The sequence below is a fragment of the Miniopterus natalensis genome, chromosome 8 (genome assembly GCF_054644295.1).
Source record: "Miniopterus natalensis isolate mMinNat1 chromosome 8, mMinNat1.hap1, whole genome shotgun sequence".
NCBI classification, from domain to species: domain Eukaryota; kingdom Metazoa; phylum Chordata; class Mammalia; order Chiroptera; family Miniopteridae; genus Miniopterus; species Miniopterus natalensis.
In genome coordinates this window covers 26,082,227-26,103,005 of record NC_142088.1, presented here as the reverse complement: position 1 = coordinate 26,103,005, position 20,779 = coordinate 26,082,227, and the positions used below count along the sequence as shown (strand labels likewise).

General features: G+C 42.6%; 2 protein-coding genes across 3 annotated transcripts in view; one reads left to right on the top strand and one right to left on the bottom strand.

Annotated features, from left to right (window-relative positions):
* Positions 1-6,136, top strand: part of CCDC150 (coiled-coil domain containing 150) — a 48,486-nt gene extending 42,350 nt beyond the window's left edge. Inside the window, exons 21-26 of one of the 2 annotated variants that reach the window (XM_016218764.2) lie at positions 1,692-1,886; positions 2,304-2,372; positions 2,461-2,622; positions 3,379-3,465; positions 5,405-5,524; positions 5,789-6,136. In XM_016218764.2, the coding sequence (XP_016074250.2) occupies positions 1,692-1,886; positions 2,304-2,372; positions 2,461-2,622; positions 3,379-3,465; positions 5,405-5,524; positions 5,789-5,905 (750 nt within the window). In that variant the 3' untranslated portion in view covers positions 5,906-6,136. The remainder of the gene's footprint in view (positions 1-1,691; positions 1,887-2,303; positions 2,373-2,460; positions 2,623-3,378; positions 3,466-5,404; positions 5,525-5,788) is intronic. The other variant, XM_087819688.1, reaches the window with a different exon arrangement.
* Positions 6,137-13,951: 7,815 nt separating this feature from the next.
* Positions 13,952-20,779, bottom strand: part of GTF3C3 (general transcription factor IIIC subunit 3) — a 28,944-nt gene continuing 22,116 nt past the window's right edge. Inside the window, 3 exon segments of the mRNA XM_016218974.2 lie at positions 13,952-15,360; positions 16,475-16,627; positions 19,772-19,896. Of these exon segments, the coding sequence (XP_016074460.2) occupies positions 15,238-15,360; positions 16,475-16,627; positions 19,772-19,896 (401 nt within the window). The 3' untranslated portion in view covers positions 13,952-15,237.

The following is a 20,779-nucleotide window of genomic DNA, read 5'->3' as shown; positions in this document are numbered from 1 at the left end:
AGTCACTTTCTAAAGGCAGTGGTTTGTTCAGTGATCTTATATTGCTGAGCCTTAACTTCCCCAGAAGTATCAATCGAAATACAGTAGCAGGTGGTGGTGGTCACAGCACAGACACCTCCTTGCTCATCTACAAGATAATCAAGGGCTATCCTATGATCAAGAACAGCCTTGACCAGAGTCTAGGGATTTTTGTTGGAGAGAATTGCGTTAGCAGTAATTCTGCAATGTCTTTAAATAACAGTTAAGGGGTGGTTCCTGATCACAGCCTCCTTTGCATTTACTCCTAGTCAAGTCAGTAGGGATCTGCCAAGGAAACTAGTTTTGAATCATGAATGGCTCCAGATAATTCCCATTTGATTCTGTGCCTCAGGACTAGAAAGGTGACAGCCACGGAGACCAGTAAGATTTAAGGGTCTGTAGACCACACAGGTGTTTTACCCTGGTAACCTTGCCTTGTGTCCCTTTTTTGTACAGAACCTGTTGCAAGTTTCCCCAGCTTTGGGTTTTTGACACGGAGTTTGGAAATAACCCCCCCCCCCCCCCGGTCAGGGAGTCTGACACAGTAGAGAGGGGGCTGAGTTTGTTCCAGAGAAAGAGGATTTGTAAATCAGAGAGAAGAAGGAAGTTATACTAGGCAAAAAAGCAGGGTGGTTATTGCAAAGTTACTATCCCTTAGGGCAGGCATGGGAAACATTCAGCCATTGATCTGGCCCTGCCAAGGCAACCGCAGGTGGGACTTGAAATTCAATAAATCTAGGAGCTTTTCTCATACCTAATTTTTAAGTTGATAATTTTGTATGGCCCACGAATGATGTTTTAAATATCCAAATGGCCCTTGGCAGAAAAAAGGTTCCCCACTCTAACCTTAGGGTATAGCAGGGGTCTATTAGGAAGATTATCCAACTAGTGTTGATCAGGTGATTCTGACTGACTGTTCCAAGAGTCCGTTTCAGAGAGAGCCAAAGCTATAAGTCTCGGTTTTGTGACTCCATAGGTGGCTCCATTTTGGGTCTGTTGTCTTGTTTTTAACAGTAATCATTATGCTTTTTTTCCACTAGACAAGTTTATTAAAATCTTTAAAAACAAAAAGCAATATTATAAAAAATACATGCAATGATAGTCAGTAACTGACATGTTTATATAAACTACCATATAATTTATTTTCACTTCTTCAGACATGGAGTCCAAGTGACAGAGAGGAAGAGGAAAGCTTAAAGCATAGTGATGATCACTGAGCAATTATTACGTGCCATGCTCTGTATTCTTTCTGTACTTTATCTTGTTTAACTGTCATTAAACCTGTGAGGAGGGCTATTCTTACACTTTTCCAATGATGACCTGAGTCTTAGGGAAGTTAATTTTAATCCAAAATTACTTGGCTAGTAAGTGGTGAGCTATTTTAACTTAGATCTGATTCCAAAGCCACACTCTTAAAAGAGCAAATGATGAACTTATATTTAAATTATTTATCTGTCCTAAGATAGTGTTCTTTAATGTTAAAAATTATGAATATCACTTAGAGTGTTCCTCCACTAATCTACTTAATCAGACAATATTATTACTGCCTCACTTACCCTCTCTTTTAAAAGAAAGGTTTAAAGAGAACAAACTATAGTGAGAGAGAGCTGAACATATGATTTTCTTACTAAATGGAAGGTAAAAATGTTCTAATTTTCCCTTGTGCTCCACAGCTGAAGAAAACCCTTGATGAAGCCAACTACAGATCAGTGGAAGTATCCCGTACCAACCGAGAGCTGCGGCAGAAACTTACAGAGTTAGAGAAGCTACTGAGCAGCAGCAAGGAGAAAATAAAGAGTCAAAAGGCCCAAATTAAACTCCACTTGTCGGCTAAGGCGAATAATGCTCAGAATGTAGACAGGATGAAGGTGCTGTGAGAAACCGTGTCCCCTCACTTCCTTAGTGTCTGAGGGAGACCCAAGCAGGAGGTGGTGACGGGGAGGATGGTTCAGAGCACAGCGTCCCGTGTGTTCCCTGAGAACTGCAGCTACATCCGGGAAGCGGGCAGACTGCCTTGGGGGGACTCTCTCTTTTTCCAGCCAAGATACTGCTGTGCAGATGTTTGGTTTCTCATTAGCTGCCAGTGTCACGCTCTAGCTCCCCATCTGTCTCTTCACAGGGATTGGACAGGACTTCACTCTTTTGGGGTCAGTGGGCTGGATGGGAAGGAGAGCCCAGTAGGAACTAGTGACTGTGGTTCTCATGGGATTCTTTCTGTCACCCTAAAAAAGAGCAAGCCAGTTATTCCACTGATCTTTCTATGTTATTTCCACATTTACTTTCAGCAAATAGAAACAGAATTGAGGCAAATGGAGCTAATAAAGGATCAATATCAGAAAAAAAACTATGAACAGGTAGATAATTTCTACAAACTCTATGTTTACCATTCACATAAAATCCCAAACTTGGACACCAACTGTCTCTTGCTTTGTGCCCTGCCAGTCGTTGAGTATCCAGAGATTTGTATCTGAAATGACTAACCTACAGAAAGAGATGCAGCTGTTGGCCAAGAGCCAGTATGACACCTCAGCACGGAACAAACATCAAGAGCTGCGACTAGAGGCAGAGCGGAAAATAAGACAGGAACTAGAGAACCGGTGCCAGGTGAGAGGTTCCTAAGATTTATCTCAAAGATGATCAGCAAAGAGCATGTGCCAAACATCCAGGTTAGAGCACCGAGATTTTCTAGATTATGTAGAAGAAAACAGATTTATAGGTTGTTCATCTTCGTTAAGTTCTTAGAATCACAGTGTCTAGGAAGAAGCCTGTGGCTTCAGATATGGCACATGTTCTTCATTTCAACTTAATAAAAATGATAGAACAGCTAAAAACGATAGTCATTCTTCCAAAGAATAGCTAAAACTCACATATGCAAAATACTAGGTACTAAGTAAGATTTCTGAACTGCATTTCATGGTTTTCAGGAACTTTGTACCCTTGGTTCTCCCCTGTAGCTCAGGTACTCCTGTTGCTGTTACAGGACCCTGAGTTATTCCCACCCTAATGGAAAGCATAACATTATTCCACCGAAGAGGGACTTCACGCGATCACCAAGCTGTTGTCTTCCAACAGAGACTCTCTGCTATGAAAAGTATCCCTCCAATTCTGGAAAGAGATGTTAATCACTTTTTTCAGGAGAATCCATAAATCAAAATCAAAATATGTAATCATATACACATATGTATACTGCAGGTTAAACTGAAAACAACAGCTTTTACCTAGTATTGGGGTAGCACCTGCAGTTGGAAGGTGCTCAGTCTTACTTTCATGATTTGCTTGCTCACTTATTACAAATACTGAAGCTCTTTGTTTGATATGGTACATTGGGACTTTGTATAAATCTTTGTATCATGTTTTCAGGAATTGGAAGAAACTGTCAGACACCTGAGGAAATGTAAAGAGGCAACAGAGAATAAACTAAAAGAAGCCAGTATGGAATCAGAGCAGGTAAGCCAGCGCATGGACACAGAGACTCAGACAAGTGCCCTCAGACACAGCCACCTTGAAACACACCAGTCAGTATCAAATCCTTTGTTAGCATAGTCGTCACGAGTACATCAGGCAAGAACCAGTAACTTACTAAGTACAGGCTCTATTATAAAGAAGAAATCATGTTTAGATTAAAATTTCATGTTCTGGTGAGAGATACTAGAAGCTGAAATACTGATGAAACCTGAAGTCCAAGCCCCTCCCTCTAAGTAGAAGCAGGAAAGGGCAGCAGGTGTGGGGTTTTAATGCATTATTGACTGACATGAGCTAATGAAAGTGGGCACTCTTGGTTCAGTCATAACTAGAAGGGTGAAGTCGGCCCTATTAATTTGTGAATTGGCTTTCTCTGTTCTAATATTTTAAATGGCTTTTTGAAGGTATTTAAAATCATACATTTTTAGAGCTGGAAAGGATCTTTGAAATCATTAGTCTGCTACCACCCTTCATTCCCCAGATAAGAAAACAGATTCTTAAGCTTAGGTATCACAGCAATGTTGCTATCAGTGGTCACCCTTTTTCCCTTTTATAGCTGTTAAATTACATGCCAGCAGGACTGTACAAATTGTATATTGAAAGGACTATGGCTGTGACAAACCTGAGTTTGAATGCCAACTGTGACACTCACTGTGCCCTTATGAAGTTGCATTTACTTTAACTCATCAGTTGCCATGTCAGGAAGTGAATGCCTACGACACTGTTATTCTGATAGATGGCCCAGAGTAAGTTTCAATAAATGTTAGCTGCCTTCTCATTCGCCATGCAGGAGGAGACATGATGTACAATGCCATTTCAAGCATCTTTTCCTCCACTCCTGGTAAAAGTGCTGGAGAAAGGTGGGGTTCGGTTCGGGATGGGGGGTGGGAGTATCATCAGAATGCACACACAGTCCTGGAAAATACCTTAGCTTTGTAGTTTTCTAAAAGCTAAACAAGGGGAGCTCTATTTCTTATCTCACTATGTTACACCTACACTGTGACCTGGCTAATGGAGGACAATACATAGTAGCACATTTACTGAGGACGAACTATACGGCAGGCACAGGTGATGGAGTTAAAGGGCGAACTAGCCAGACAAAGCCCCCACTCTCATGGCACATGCCTTCTCCCAGAGTACAGAGTCAGAAAATGAAAATGCTGTCCATGGAGCAAGTAATCAAAGGGGGAAACCAGTCATTTTACTTCTTATTCTAGAGGACAGGTTCTGTTTTGAAGCAACCGTCACATAAAATAAACGTCTGTTGGCTCTACCTTCAAAATACCAAAGTATCCCAAAGACTTAGAGAAGTGCCAGGCATATATCAGCGCTCAGAAAATATTTGTCAAGTAAATGAATACTGATTCCAGTCCATCCTCAAAGACAACATATCAGAGGGACTGTTTAAGTCTGAAAAACAATCTGGACACGTGTGCTTAGCTAAATAAAGCATAAGATATTTTTATGATAAAGGAAATAAAAAGAATACAACTTGCAGTAAGCTGGTCCACTTTTAATAATTCACTCTATTTTCATAAAGCACAATAGAAAAATCCAGCCTTTACAGTGTAGGGACTTTGGAGAAGTGCTTAGTCTTAGAAAATAAAATTCAAAACTCAAATTATGGTTGGAACGACCGTTTGCATCCTCAGGGCAGTCGTGCACCTTCATTCTTGTCTCTCTCCTGGATCTGTCCTGCCTTAGTGCCTGTCTGGGAGATGCTAACAGAGGCCTAGAAGCAGCAGCCTGCGTGCATTAACTGCATATTCAGAAATTCCCATCTCACTTCGAGTGTGTGATGAAAACAGATTGCAAGAACCTTCTAGTCAGAATCTGGGTCTTTTAATACGTAGGTAAAAAGTCTCTTGAACTAATACACAAAAACCTTATGTTTGTTGTAACTTTTAATAACGTTTATGTTCAGATAACAGCTAACCTAGAAGAAGCTCACCGCTGGTTTAAGTGCAGGTTCGATGGCCTACAACTTGAGCTGACAAAAAACCGGTTGCAGCAGCTTCCCCGGGAAAGCAGATGTTGGGAAGAGGTAGGGCATTTAGACAGGGCCGTCTTAAGCAGTTCTAATTACAGAAGTTCTCTCCTCATCAGCTATTCTCTTTACTAATCTGTAGATTTCTTTAAACTACTGCAAGGAAAGCAATGAACTAAATTTTTTCTTAAAAGTTCCACCTCCCCCAGACTGTCTAGATTAGCACCACCTACCTTGATGAATAAATGATATAAAGACAAAATAGGTCCTCAGCTGTGCAGTTAGTTTTGAGCAGTGTTAGGTGTGCTTTCTTTCCAACAGGACCAAGATAAAAGGCAGGACGCCATGTCCAACCAGTCTATTCTACATCGGTGGGAGAATAAACAGAATTTCAGACTTGTGCCCAAGAAGTATCATCCTGAAATGGAGAGAAAGTGATGTCCTTGACCGACCGAGGAGCTTCATCTCTAGCTACCCTGCCGTGATTCCCTGAGCCCAGCAACCAGGGCTGGTATGTTTCCACAGCCTTCAGAGCATGAAGTCTTCGATGTGGGCTGAACATTGTGGACCTGAGTTTATCCTTTTAAGGACTCTGATTATCAATACAAAAGCACCCCATCTTTTTCTTTCCCCATTTTCCACCCAATAAATTTATATTAATTTGTTGTATGATAATAGTTGCTGTCGCATGATACTTGCCTATTTTTCTAAGTACATTTTATCAAAAATTTAGTGAGGCCCAGCTGGCATGGCTCAGTGGTTGAGCATCGACCTATGAACCAAGAGATCACGGTTCGATTCCGGGTCAGGGCACATGCCCAGGTTGTGGGCTCAATCCCCAGAAGGGGGCATGCAGGAGGCAGCCGATCAGTGACACTCTCTCATCATTGATGTTTCTCTCTCCCTCTCCCTTCCTCTCTGAAATCAGTAAAATAAAAAAGCATTTAGTGCGGGACTTTATGATACAGCAACTAAATGATATGATACTTTGTTTCAGTGAACTGTCCCAGCCTAGCATCCAGGAGATAATCCTTGGAAATAGAATCACCTGGAAAATGGTAAAAACTCTACCACTGTGTTGTAAACGTGTACCCTTTGCTGGGTAATTAGCAGTGCATCTTTAATAAGACTAGTATCCCTACACTTATATAAGGTGTCTGAGAGAGTGTGAATGTCCAAGGAAGCAATAAGTACAAAGACTCTGTGCTCCAGGAGACCCTGCCTGACCACCACAGCTCTCCCTCGCTACAGCAAGGCATAAATTCAGCTTTATCTTTTTATTTCCAATATTGAATGGTAGATAAGCTAATCCAAACTAAATGTATGTAAAAGCTGGCACAATACCTGGCTTAATTGTTCAAGTAATGGTAGTTGCTGCTGCTACTGTCAGGGCCTAAATCAAGTGAGCAATTATGAAATTGGAGAGAATATCAAATATAAGACTTTCAGAGGTTGATGAGCCCACCAGTCAAATTTTTATATGTGACATAAAAAGACGGAGCTGACTTTACTGCTCGCTCTGGTGAGCCAGAGTCCTTGCGTAGAGCAGCCTGCTGACCCTACACAGGGCTTGGGGAAGCCTGGAGCGCTGGGCGTGCCCAGGCCAGGGTGGGAGCTGAGGGCAGCTGTGAACGCCTGGGGGCAGCTGTGCCCTATGCATAGGTTTTTTTACTTTGGGGCAGCGGAGCTGGCATAAGGCGATGAGCTGGAGGCAGAGAAGGGCAAGGGTGACATGGAAACCAGCACCTCTGCGTTTGTCCCACACCTAACCACGGCTGTCAGAGCAAATTCCCCTGCCAACTGGAACATGGGGCCACGGGGGTTCTGGGAAGCAGGAAGTACCAGCTTAACCAAGCCGACCCAGTCCAAACCTCACGGGCAGGCTCCCCAGCACGCGCGCGGGCGGGCCGGCCATGCTCTGGTTCTTGATTTGGGAGGTGATTTTAGGGTTGTGTCCACTTTGAAGTAATCCACTGGCCCCTACACTTAGGATTTGAGCCCTTTCCCTAATTATACTGCACTTCCACTAACCGATCCTTTAGAAATGAAAATGTTATAAAGTTCCAATATTGAAATAATTTGGTACTGGCTTAAAAATAGACAAACATTTAATGGAACAAGACAGAAAGCCCAGAAATAGTCACCATTGGAATTGGGTATGTGATAGAGACGGTGTAAATAAAGAGTTAGCAAATCCCTTTCTCTCTTTCCACGAGGAAGAGACCTCGGGTTTACCCTCTCCCGGCATCATTTGCCTGGAAGCCTGAGAGGGTGTCAGCTGTGGCACCGGGCAGTGCTGCCTGTAGTAAGGCGACCCCTAATGAGTGCACTGCCCCTAGGCTGGGAGGACACTAACACCGGGGGGAGGCAGGGCTTCGGGGCTTCCCTGTGCGGTTCAGACGCCTGGTAACCACATGTGACCTTTGTGGGGCCCTGAAAGTGACATTCATGGGCTCTTACGGACACTGTTGGTTCCTGCGGTGGTCTTGGTTCCTGTGTGACCTTGTTCCCTTATAGCTACGCTGTCACTTGGGGGCCAAAGACTAGCTCCTGGCCTGATGCTGTGCTGCTGACATCCTGTGGTTCCTGTTAGTGTCCTCTGCAGAATGAAGTGAGGCTGTGCCCGGTGTGGCCTGGTAGCCTTGTGAGTATAAGTGTCCTGCTGAGCCTGACATCACGGTGCTGGTCAAGCAGAATGGACATTGCAGGTGGCATTTTAAAGCAGTGGTAAGGATTATTCTATAAATCCACTGAGACAATAAGCTAGTTAGTTGGCCTTTTGCACAACAAAGATTGGTTCCCACCTCATCCTACCTCACAAAACCTTTTTATTCAGACAGATTATATATTTAAAGGGGAAAACACCACTTCCAGGTATACCAGAAAGAATTGAAAACAGGGACTCGGATACCTGCACAGCAGTGTTCATAGCATTTAGTCACAACAGCCAAAAGGTGGAAACAACACAAATGTCCACTGATAGATAAATGGAAAAACAAAATTGGTATAACGTAGAATGGAATGTTATTCAGCCCTAAAAAGGAAGGAAATACTTTTTAAATATTTATTGACAGAGGGGCGGGGGGACGGGGGGAGAAACATTGATTTGTTGTTCCACTTACTTATGCAATCATTGGTTGCTGCTTGTATGTGCCCTGGTCGGAAATCTAACTCCACCTCTTGGGGACTATAGGAAATGCATAAGGACTTTAAAATTCAGATATATAATGCCATTAATTAAGAATTCCTTATTCTGGTCCCTCAAATCTGTATATTCCAATATGGCAGCCAACATGGCTCTTCCCATTTTAATTAAAATTAATTATAATTTAAAATTCAGTGTCTTAGTCACACTGGCCACATTTCAAGGGCTCAATAGCCACATATGGCTAGTGCCCACCAGGTTGGAAATCGTGACCATCCAACATTCACATCCTCACAGACGGCTCCACTGGACAGCACCACCTCCAGTCATGGGTCCCTGACCACATTCTTCCAACACCCACTCAACGTCTGCGCTTCTAGAGCTCTGCTGTTCCCAGGTGCAGACAACATGGCTTTCCTAGCCCTCACCTTCCATATTACCCTTCTTTCCATTTCTAGGCTGGGTGCTGGGCAGTGCCAAGCACTATCCTGTTTTTAATGCCCTGACCTCACCCCTCCCGGAGCCCTGGAGAACCCCGGAGGTCTGTGTCACACAGACAGCACATGAGCACGTGGGTGGGACACCTTCCTCAGCCCACTGCCAACAATGTGGGTCCAAGGGGCTGTTGCAACGAGCCCTGGGTCTCTGGCACACGAGTGCCACACATCTATACTACTCTCACCCAGTAACCTCTGGAAATTTATAGGCTCATCACAGGGTATACCAACTATAAGCAACTTTTTGTTTTCAAACCACAGAGACCTTATAAGTATTAACTCATAGAATGACTAATAAAACACAATTACTTGGGACCAGTAACCTGAGGCATGGCTCTCCCTGTGTTAGCTTTTCACCACCCCTCCCATCTAGAAAAAGGCCTACGGGGGCTTCCTGGCCTGGATCCAAGCGAAGATGGGAGTGAGTGCTGGGGAGCGTCTACCTGGCTCAGCCTGGCCCCCAGTCCACTTGCTGACAGCCCCTCAGCGCTGAGAACCTTTCCAGTGCCAAGGGAGGGTGCCCTTGGACAGGCAGAGCCTGCCACCAGTAATAAGGACTCCTGCCAAAGGAGGCTCCGTGACCCCAAACAGGTGAGGCCTGGAGGTTCCCGATCCCCTCCGCAGGTGTCCACAGTTCTTCCCGCACCTTCAAGGCCACTCCTGCCTCACTGCTCCGGGCGATGTATCAGCTGAACCGCGTATTGTTCTCTCTGACTCTGGTGTAGCCCCGTTCCCCTCTGTCCATCAGAATGAGTCAGAACACCAGGCTTTTGCCTCCAGCTGCCTGGAGCAGGCTCTGCGGAGCCAGCGCCGACTCCTCGCCTCCACCGCCATAAAGTCAGGCACCAGAGGTTCTTGGCTCGTCCTGGAGACGGATTCTGGCTCCACCATGAGACTGGAAACGTGTGTAAGGAAAGTCAGCAGCTCGCAGGAAAGCCCTTAAGCAGCCAAGCACACAGGCCACGGACACTCTGTATTGTTAATCCTTGCAACATCTCAAAAAGGGCCTGTAAATCCTTCAAAGCCCACCTCTGCCTCTGAGTCCCCGAGAAGTCTCGCCTTAGCGCCAGAAATGCCTTTTCCCGCCCCAGGCCCCCCCCAGGCTCTTTCAGTGGCCTGATGTCGGCCCCCCACTTTCAGTCCCGGTGGAGCGGGGCTTGTCTGCCTTCTCCCGGGACCTTCCTAGGAACTGCACTTGACTTCCCAGGCTCTCCCTTCCTTTCCTAACCACAGCCCACCTTTCTTTTGAGGCTTCATGTTGGCCACAAAGGGGGGAAAAGATTTTGATTACATCAAAGTTCTTAATTAGAGTTTTACAAAGACAACAAAGTTCAAAAACAAGCATCCAAAGGCCTAAATCCAGATTAAATAAAGAATGCCTACAATTAAGAAAAATAGGGCACACTAAAAAAAAAAATGGGCAAAAGATATGACAAAAGCAATTCAGAGAAGAAAAAAAAAATCCAAAAGTTTAATAAACATATGAGAGGATAGGTTTCAACCAGCTAGTAGGCAAATCCAACAGCATTTTCCACCTGTCCGTTGGGGGGCCCGCCAGGCTCGGCGTGGGCCCGGGAAGCGGGGTCCCCGCACGGCGGGCACCTGGGAGGACGCCGCGGCCCAGGCCCGCTCCCACCGCGCGCAGGACACGCGGCCCCGAAGACCGCCTAGGAAGAGGGGGGAGGGAAAGCAAGCGGGGGGCGGGGGGGGACACCCTCTCGCGGAGCACCCCGGGGTTACCAGGATGTTCCCAGGCTCTGATATTCTCCGGGAATGGCCGGTGTGAATTGTCTGTCACTCACCCCAGAGCTGGCTCTGCGCGTCTGGAGGACTCCCGGGAGGTGGTGCCTCGCAGCGCTTCCACGGGGGCGCACGGACAGAACCACGCCGCGCGCAGGGCGCACGGGCGGCTCGGGGGCGCGGGCTCCCCGGGCTCCGCGAGCCATCCCCGCCCCCAGCCGCAGCCTTGGCCCGGCAGCTCCGGGCGCGCCGCGCCCCCTAGCGGCCGGCCCGCGCGAGGGGCGCCTGCGGGGAGATGCGGCCCCGCGCCTCGCGCGCAGCACAGCTTCCCAAGCATCTGTCCGAGCGGGACCGACCTCACACCGCGAAGCACGTCCTTAGAAAAATGACCTCTCCGGACTGAGTGCAGGGTGTGGGTGTGCTCACCCAGGACGCGCCCGTCGGGCTGCGCGCAGACCCGCCGGCCCCGGAACCGGGGGCCAGAGTCGGCCCGCTGTCCGCAGAGGGAACAGGAGCGCCCGGCAGGACCGGCCTCGCCCCCTCACGCGGCTGCGAGTCGCGGGGCCAGACCTGCCTGTGTGTTGGCCTCTTTCCTCCCAGTTTATTGGCCTCTCCCTTTCCCTGCTTGAACTCCCGTTTCTGAATCTCAACACCTGAATGTCTTTATTAAAATGCCAAGGGGCCTGCTCATTTCCACCCTAACCTCAGCTTGCTTACCTTGAGCCCACAAACAGGGTACATTTCAGGTATGATCTAAGGGGTGGGATTAGAAACTTTTGGAGCGTGATGTGGTTACCTTGATATCTGCTAACCTGTTTGATCAGGGACACAAAAAAAGGGGGGGGCAAGAAACACATTAGGGCTCCAGCTGTCCTTTCATTGCTGATGGGAGACCAGTGCAGAGAAACAGAGCTTTTTATGTATGATTTTGCGCAAAAGAGGATTCCCCAGATTTTTTTTCTATCCAAATGAAAAATAGGTTACACCTGCCCTGTGTTTGGAAGCTGCTGGTGCTCTGTTCATGTAGTCCTGAGAGGCAGCACACGTGGCCTGCGTTTGCTCTCCTTTTCTGAGCCCCATTTCTTATTGTTTTGCTTATTTTAATTTTTTAAATTGATTTTAGAGAGAAGGAAAGAGACATTGATTTGTTATTCCACTAATTTATGCATTCATTGGTTGATTCTTGTATGTGCCCAGACTGGGGATCAAACCAAACCCACAACCTTGGCATTCGGGAGGATGCTATAACCAACTGAGCTACCCGGCCAGAGCTTCTGTTAGGCTTACTTAAAAAAAAACCACAACACACCACCACAAACAAGTGGTCCAAGTTTCGATGTTTCTCTTCCTTCCTCGGTCAGATTAGAGGAGTACCTGGAAGGGAGAGGGTACAGTGCCATGCCTCACTCATATGAAGCCCAGTAAAAAGTTAATCCCTCCCAAAATTAAGCTTAATTTTTTGGAAAATGTTAAAAGCTGGCATAACTGTATTAGATGGAGTACAATTCTAAATTTATAAAAATGCACTGCCATCTACTGCATATAAAAATCATTGCAGGAGTTTGCTCCTCTCGGTGGTATTATTTATAACCAAGCAATCAAATTACCTTGAAGTATAAATGAATTTATAAGATATGGTGCCACAAAGAACTTGTAGACTGTTTTGTAACCTTTCATTTTCTCAGCTGAAATTTTCTCATCTTTTCAATGTTCCATTTTGTCTTTTTAAAATTCTATTTCCTGCAACCCTTTCATTGAATTAATTTTGGAGGTCACATTTTTAATTTCATAAAATTCTTATTCTTTGAGCATTCTTTTTTTTAAATCATCACCTGAGGATATTTTTCCCATTGCTTTTCAGAGAGAGTGGAAGGGGAGAGAAACATTGATGTGAGAGAGACACATCAATTGTTGCTTCCCTCACACACCCGGACCGGGGCCGGGGATCCAACCTGCAACCGACGTTCGTGCCCTTGACCGGAATCGAACCTGAGACCCTTCAGTCCGTGGGCCAAACTGGCCCGGGCTTGAGCATTCTTTTACAGCATTCTCTTTATGTATACAATATTCCCTCATCTGGGGCTATTAATTACACTATTTTTCTTTCTGCATTAGATCTGTTCCCTTTGAGTGCCCCCCCACACCCGCTTGCTTGTATGAATCTGTCACCTCAGAGGGTTTCCTCAAACGCCCAAGCCTGCTTTGCTTCTCCTCACAAGTGCTACTCACCAGCGCCCCCCATACCTGCTTCCTGGGGAGCCCCGCCGCATGCTGGCTTATTTTCAACAGAGAATCTCTTGGAAGGACAGTTATCTTAGAGAATCGAATGAAGAATTCACTTGTGCCCTTCCTTATGAAAACAGCTGAAATGCATCATTGCTAAATGAAAAGAAAAATGGGATAAGGGACTTTTTTTGGTGCAAATAACAGAAAATCTCAAGCTAGCGTAAACTTTAAAGTGGAATTTATTATAGAATTGGGGATATCTTATAGGAAGAATCTAAGGGTAAAAATGCAGCCTTAGAAAGGACAGGAATGAAAACTGGAAAATGTGCTCTTGCTGTTTCTCGACTCTGCTCTTAATGTCTAGGCCCTTTTTCTTTCTCAACACAATGGGTTAACTGCTAGTTGGCCCACAGGAAAAACAGAAAATGAAGTTTCAGCCCCACATTAAGGCTCTACCTCAATTTTAAAATCCCCAGGGAAGGAGGGAGGAAACTCTTGACTGGCTCCGACTGGTTCAGGAGCAGGCTCTTGCTGAGCCAACAGTGACCAGTGGAAAAGAAGCTCATTCTGTGGAGGGGCTGTCAGGACCCCGTCCAAGGCGGAGGTAAGGACGGGTAAGAAAGTATCAGTTTTTAAAGTGACGCCCCAAAAGATGTTTTCTACAGAGGCTTTTAATAGGTTAAGGGCCTGGAAGCCTCCTTTCTCTTTCTAAAATAAAACTTAGGCACAAATTTTTATGTCGTTACCCTGTGCTGAAGTGTGTTCCTCTGCAGGAACATCTCTGAGTAAGGAGTGGTTTGCTAGTGATCGTGAACACGCTGCTTAATCTCATACGTAAGATGGAGATTATAATGATTATATAAGCATATGAAATAATTCACTTTAATTATAAAAATAAACTTTATTTAAATTATATATACATATACATACACACATATAGCCAGAGGGACAATAAATTTACTTATTACATACAAATCCTGCTTCTCAACCACAAAGTTATGTACACAGTGTAAACAGTGGTAAGAATCCCTAAAAAGCCCCCACTCTATTTTTTTGATCCTGTCTCATACTTACTTCCTCCCACAATTGGACTAGGTTTTACAATCCACATGCATATTTACAGCATTTATTTTCCCCTAAAAAGAAACTCTGAAATGCTGTTTTAAACCAATAGTATATCTAACAGGCATTATTATCTTAGATTCAAGAACATACAATATTTGAGATAAGATAAAGGTTTTCATCTATTTCTTTTTTTATTTTATCAACAACACTTTATTCCACATATACAATTACCAGCCTTCCTACATCCCGAGTAATCTTGAAATGAAAACCAGGTTCCATTAATGAACATCGTTCTCTCATTTCTTTTTCTTTTTTTTTTGTCAGAAAGCTATTGTCAAACACTAGTAATACATTTTTTTAATTTGCCTCGGAACACAATGTTCTGAATTAAGCCCAGCCTCCCAGGTCTCAGTCTATGTAGCTAAGATAGACACAGATGAAAAGAAAAAATTAACTCAATTATCCATCTTCCTACCACTTAACCATTTTAAATAATTTTGTTACAGATAAGTGAATTACATAATTGTGTTGACATCAGAAAAATTCCCAATTTGTCTTTCCTTTAATAAGCAACCTCTTTTGCCATAGTAACAGGGCACTAAGAAATGAATGACTGACAATGACAACGTGTATGTAGAAATGTAACAAACATTTCTTTCAAATAAACATGCTCAAGTTCTGTGTTTAAGGAATTGTATTGAGGGTCACATCTGTCTCACTCTGTATTCCAAGCACCTGTCACAGTGCCTGGTAGAGAGAAGGTATTTAACACATGCACAGCTGAATAAACAGTATGAGTGAAAAGTTAGTGTTTTCAATTCCAAGGCAACTCAAAGGTTACTTCAGTCCATTTCAGCTTTGGGGACAATTGTACTAAAAAAATGCTAAAGGAAAATGACAGAATAATATACAAATTCTTTTAGAAATGATCATTTTTACATATCTACCAAAAGATCATTATGATATGTTAATACAAAACACATGTTAAATAATTCTAAAATTATCATTACTATCTTGGGGTTAATAATAAGCCTTGAGACAGAAAATACAGATCCGCGCACAGCAGCTACCAATACCCCTTTCCCGGCTGAGGTGCCTCACACAGAACAGTAGGTATACAGAAGCTTCTGGGCCATTCTAATATTCCCACTGCTCTGATAAATGAGAGACAAGTTGTACGCAATATCTCTTCGTAAGTCTACCTGGTCAACTTCTATACCCTAGGGGGAGAAAGCATGAATGAGTTACATTTCAAACTGACACCCGGACAATTTTATGGTAAATAACAGTTTCCTAGGTGTTCAAAAGCCATTAAAATTCACAATACTAAAAAAAAATTATAAAATTATGCATCTACCTTAGATTTAAATTTTTATCAGATAATGCTAATTCAGTTAATCATTATAGTAACTGAATCATCAAATATTTTAAAATATCTAACCAGTAAGTTAAAAAAAAAGGTCTCACTCACAAGCCACAGCAGAATAAACTCCACATGAATTAAGGATTTAAGAGCTAAACAATGAAACCATAAAAGACATCATCTTTCTTGGGTGGAGCACTCCCCTCTGCAGTGTCAGCCTGGGGGAAAGCAACAGCCCCCCACTGTGGGGGCACCCTACCCCTACACTGAGGAGCTCATGCCCTGCTACAGAGTCAGCTGCCTGGATCAAGGTGCAGATGTCTGGGCAGACTAAGGGTGTCAGTGACTGAGCTGTATGGCTTTGAGGTGGGAGACATTTCCCCCACTTTCCTATGAATCTGACTGGTGCCTCCCCTTCCTGGTAGATCTGCTAGTCCCACCCTCTGGACCCTTGGTGGCTTGCAGAATCTGGGACAGACTGAGGGTGTGGCTCTGGAGTGGGGGCATACTCCCCACCTTCCCCCAAGCCTGATCAGCATCTCCACCTCTCCCAACTCCCAAGGGCCCCACCCTGCCAAGACTGGGCTCCTGGCAGAGTGGGACAGACTGAGTTGTGTGGCCCTAGGAGGGGGGCATTTTTCCCTCGCACGCTGGTGCACAGCCCTCACACGGCCACCTCTTGACTGTTTGGGCCTGATAAACTCTGCTGGCCTCACCTGGACAACTCACTGAGACCCGGCACCACCACAAAGGTCTGCGAGCGCCCAGCGGCTGGCAGCTAGACTTGGTGTACCCCGGGACGTTTGCTGAGTGGCCTAAGACCCAGCACTGGCACTAATTCTGAACCTGTGTTAGTCTGGTGAACACCACTCTCCCCTACCTCGAGACTCACTGAGAACCTCCTACCTCATGCAATTATCTACGTATGAAATGAAATGGCTCCCCAATTTCTGAAGTAAATCATACAATACCTCTACCACCAGTGGAGGGAGCTCCAGGGCCTTCTGATAATAATGGATTGCAAGGTGACTCAGGCCCAGTTGGTGAAGGCCACGACCTAAATTGTAGAACGATTCCTGGCAAGGCCCACGTAGACTGAGGTATCTATTAAGAAAGGAAAAGCCCTACCAAAAATAAAAAGACAAATAATTCAATATTTCACTCATTCGACAAGTAAGAACCACTATATGTGCCAGGTGCTGGGAATACAAATATTAAAAAAAGACACAGTTGCGCCCAAAAAGAACACAGGTCTACACTGTGGTGTCATATCACAGTGTGTCAGGACCTCTTCTGAAGGTGGAAAGAAAAGATTTTTTTAAAAAACTAAGGATAGAGATATTCATAGAAAACAAAGACAAATGTTACAACTAGCTGTCAAAGATCTATAGTCCATAAAAACACAGGATATATGTGGGGTTTTTTTGTGGCATTAGAGGCCAGTAAACTTTTAAACTCCTGATCTGAAATACATGTCTAAAAGTTTGAGCGGAATACAAAATCTGAGCCCTTTATAACTTGGGTGTGTTTTTTCCCCCTGAAAGCTCTGACTCAAAGGCTTTATGGAGAAAGTAATTATTAGAGCACAGCTGTAATGATGCAGGCACCTCTTCCCTTTAATGCAACTGCAACTTCTACCATCCACAGAAAGTTACAAACTGCGGAAGTGCAAGTGTCCTATGAAGTTACTAAATAAATGTATTACTGAGAATTAAGAGTAAATCAACTAGTTTGTGAGGACAGAATTTAAAATGCAGCTGTTCCCTGGGTGATCTACTATATAATAAATGGTCACAAATGTTCCTTCATGAGTAAATAAATAATAAAAATTAATGAACTTTTTAGAATTAATGCATTTTAGGGACAAGAATAATTATGTTCAATAAACACATCATGCTTTGCATAATAAACCCATGTGAATACGACCTCTACTCCACTGAAAAACGTGACCCTATGTTAAGTAATACAAGGCAAACTGTTAATCTCGGAGAAATACCAACTCTTCATATTTTAAAATGAAAAATTTAAAGGTAAAAATCTGAGAAAGAAGGAACAGTAACACCAGATGAAGCACTGCAGCCCAAATGAACCTGTAGATCTTCTAATGCAATTAAAAAAAAACTACCCACTACATTTTAAGAAATTTTTAACAAGTTTAGGAGGATAATGTCCTTAACAACTAATTGAAAGACTATTCAAGTATTTAGTGATTTTAAAACCAGGTAACGTGGGATACACTTTATTTCTGAGACTATTAATAATCAAATATAAACACTACCAAAAAAATGACAAAAACACTGAAATAGAAATGGGTTTTTTACATTAACTATGTTACATTTCAAACACTTTTATCACATCAGTCACCAAAGGGCCCAGGTATATACTGTCTATATAATATTAAATAAAGGTATAAGGAAACATGAAAGATTTTTACTCTTATAGTATGTATATAAGGGTAGGAAAGATACTAATAAATATGAAATTAGTTATGTTTAGTAGGACAAAGGGAAACTACAGTCCTGTAGCATGAAGAAGTAGATTTATGAGAAATTAAAACAATTTAAGAATCAGGCTGTTTATAATAAAACTTGCTCTTTAAAATTTTTTCCCATTGGAAAACATTCAGCCTACATAAGAGAGATTAGTACAACAAACTCCCATCTCCCTCCCATTTAAAACCTACTATTTAACTGTACAGGTGATTTGAAATTTAGTTTCCAAATTACTCTGAAGAACAGTAACTCCTCACTTAATGTTCTGCAACTTTAAGCAAAATGACAGATAACAAAACCAGTTTTACCACAGGCTAAAAGATGTAAACCCAAGTTAGTTCCCACAGCATCTCATCAGCATTATAATGAAATGACACTGAACAAAACATCATTCAAGGGCCTGCTATACATAAATTTTTATCCTACCCAGCCTAAAAGCTACATAATTTAACTACTTACTAATGAGTTAATCCATAAAATTTTCCTATCAATTGTTACCTATCAACTTTATAAGCTTCATGAGGACAAGGAATTCTGCCTTTGTGCTCACTCACTGCTCTATCCAAAGTTCCTGGAACAATTGGTGTTCACTACATATTTATTTAATTTATAAACAACCCTACATTGCTTAATACAGCAAAAGTATCCACTAATAAAGCAAATGCTTAGAGGAAGACATAGGCAAATTATTATAAATAAATACCTCAAAAGGAGAAATTAAGGTTTTGTGTGTTTTTTTTACTTTTTCATTATGGCAGTTGTCAAATATATAAAAGTAAAAAGAATATTATGAACCCCAATACCCAGTTTTAATAATTATCATCATTTTAGTTTAGGCATTCTTTTAACCATTTTATTTTTTAAAACAAACCAAAAAAATCCTTTACTAAATCCTGCTACCCAACTCAATCCAACACTTTCTTTCCTTCTGTAACTACTTAAAAACATGTCTATACAGGCATCATACATAGTCACATAAAAAGTGCAGTCATAAAAACAAAAGTGTTACACACACAATGCTGAACAAGACAGACAAGATCTCTGGTCTTGGGCTGTATGTTCTTATTAGAGAAGACAAACTACAAAAAAGTAAACAAGAAAACAAAAACGTAATTCCAAATTGTCATAACAAACTTTAAAAGAACAATTTGTTGGTGATGACGTAAGAAAACAGTCACACAGTCACATATTTATACATTATTGTGTGTGTGTGTATATTTTAAGAAACTAATTTAAAACATATCAACCTTTAGGACCTAGGAAGCTGGAGGGCGTAGGGGTTCCGGAGTAGAAGGAAGCCTGCCCAGAGCTCCCCAGATTTCGCCTGTATCGCCTTCCCTCAGGATCTAGCTGTGCACTCTTCTACATGGCTGCTAAGTCTGAGTCAGGAGTACCTGTGGGTGTTGAGTCCATGAGTGCTAAACAGAGGGGCAGTCATTGGGGATTCCCAACACATGTACTAAGCAGGTACTACTTTTTTTTTTAAATCCTCACCCAAGGATATGTTTTTATTGATATTTAGAGAAAGAGAGTAAGGGACAGAAAGAGTGAGAGAGAGAAACATCGATTGGTTGCTTCTCGTACGCTCCCAAACTGGGGATGGAACTTGCAAGCTAGGTAAGTACCCTGACCAGGAATCAAACCAGCAAACTTTTGGTGCATGGGACAACCACCAAGCCACCCGGCCAGGGCATAAGCAGTGGGATAGCAAACACATTAAGTATATTCATTTTTAAAGAATATACAATCATGTAATGAGATATCCAAATTAATTACCTGCACAATAAGAGCATGTCGCCTTAACACGTACTTCTGCGATGCCATGTGAATAAAGGTGAGGCCTATACAGAGGCTATAGAGAGGCTCGTGGGGATGGGTGCGAAAGGCTTGCACATACTGGCCTGAAAAATAAGCAGTGATATCAGATGGTGTTTCAAGAACACAATTCCTTATTTCCTCAACACTTATTCTAATACACTTTAAGGCGAAACAAACATTAATGATAGTTAACATATGCAAGGTGTATTCTAAAATATCAACCAGATGTAAATTTCAATTTAAAAATAGTATATAACATAACAAAATTAGGAGTTAGCCATGAATGTATCCTGACCCTGAAGATTAAACATGAGTAACCAAAAACAACCTTCTTTTAGACACAACTAGACATTTCCAAGTAGAGTTATACTTCCAAAATGAGCAGTTTATCAATTGTGATCATAAAACTATCTTATGACCTTAAATCTATTCAAAAAGCAATGGAGGAATGTGTCTTTTGATGAATTCTTTGTAAAATTAATTGGTCTGTTTTAAAAAATCAAATGTAGTGGATCATGGTAGTGAAAAAAAAGAAAAATAGTTTTGTTTTGTTTTTTAGATAATGAGTGTTGTTTTTCTAAATGTAGCAACTACTTTATTTTTCCTTAGAAAAGCTAAATGTATCGAGTAATACAGATTTGGGGTTTTTGTGAATTCCATGTATTCTACATATACAATCATCTCATGTCAAAAGCTTACTGATATGAGACGGGGAAATTTACGCAAATTTTTCTTACAAAAGGATATATAATTTATCATGTATATATATATATATATAAACTTCTATTCCTCTCGGCTTCTAGTCCAGAAGGAATGGCACCACAAAATCTCTTTAGTAGCATAGAGGGCAGACTGACATTTGGGCTTTCTATTTTTACCTTCTGTAAGTTTCTAAACTGAGAAAAATAAAAATCTCTATTTTATATTTAACTAATATAAAACTAACAATTTCCAAAGCACACACAG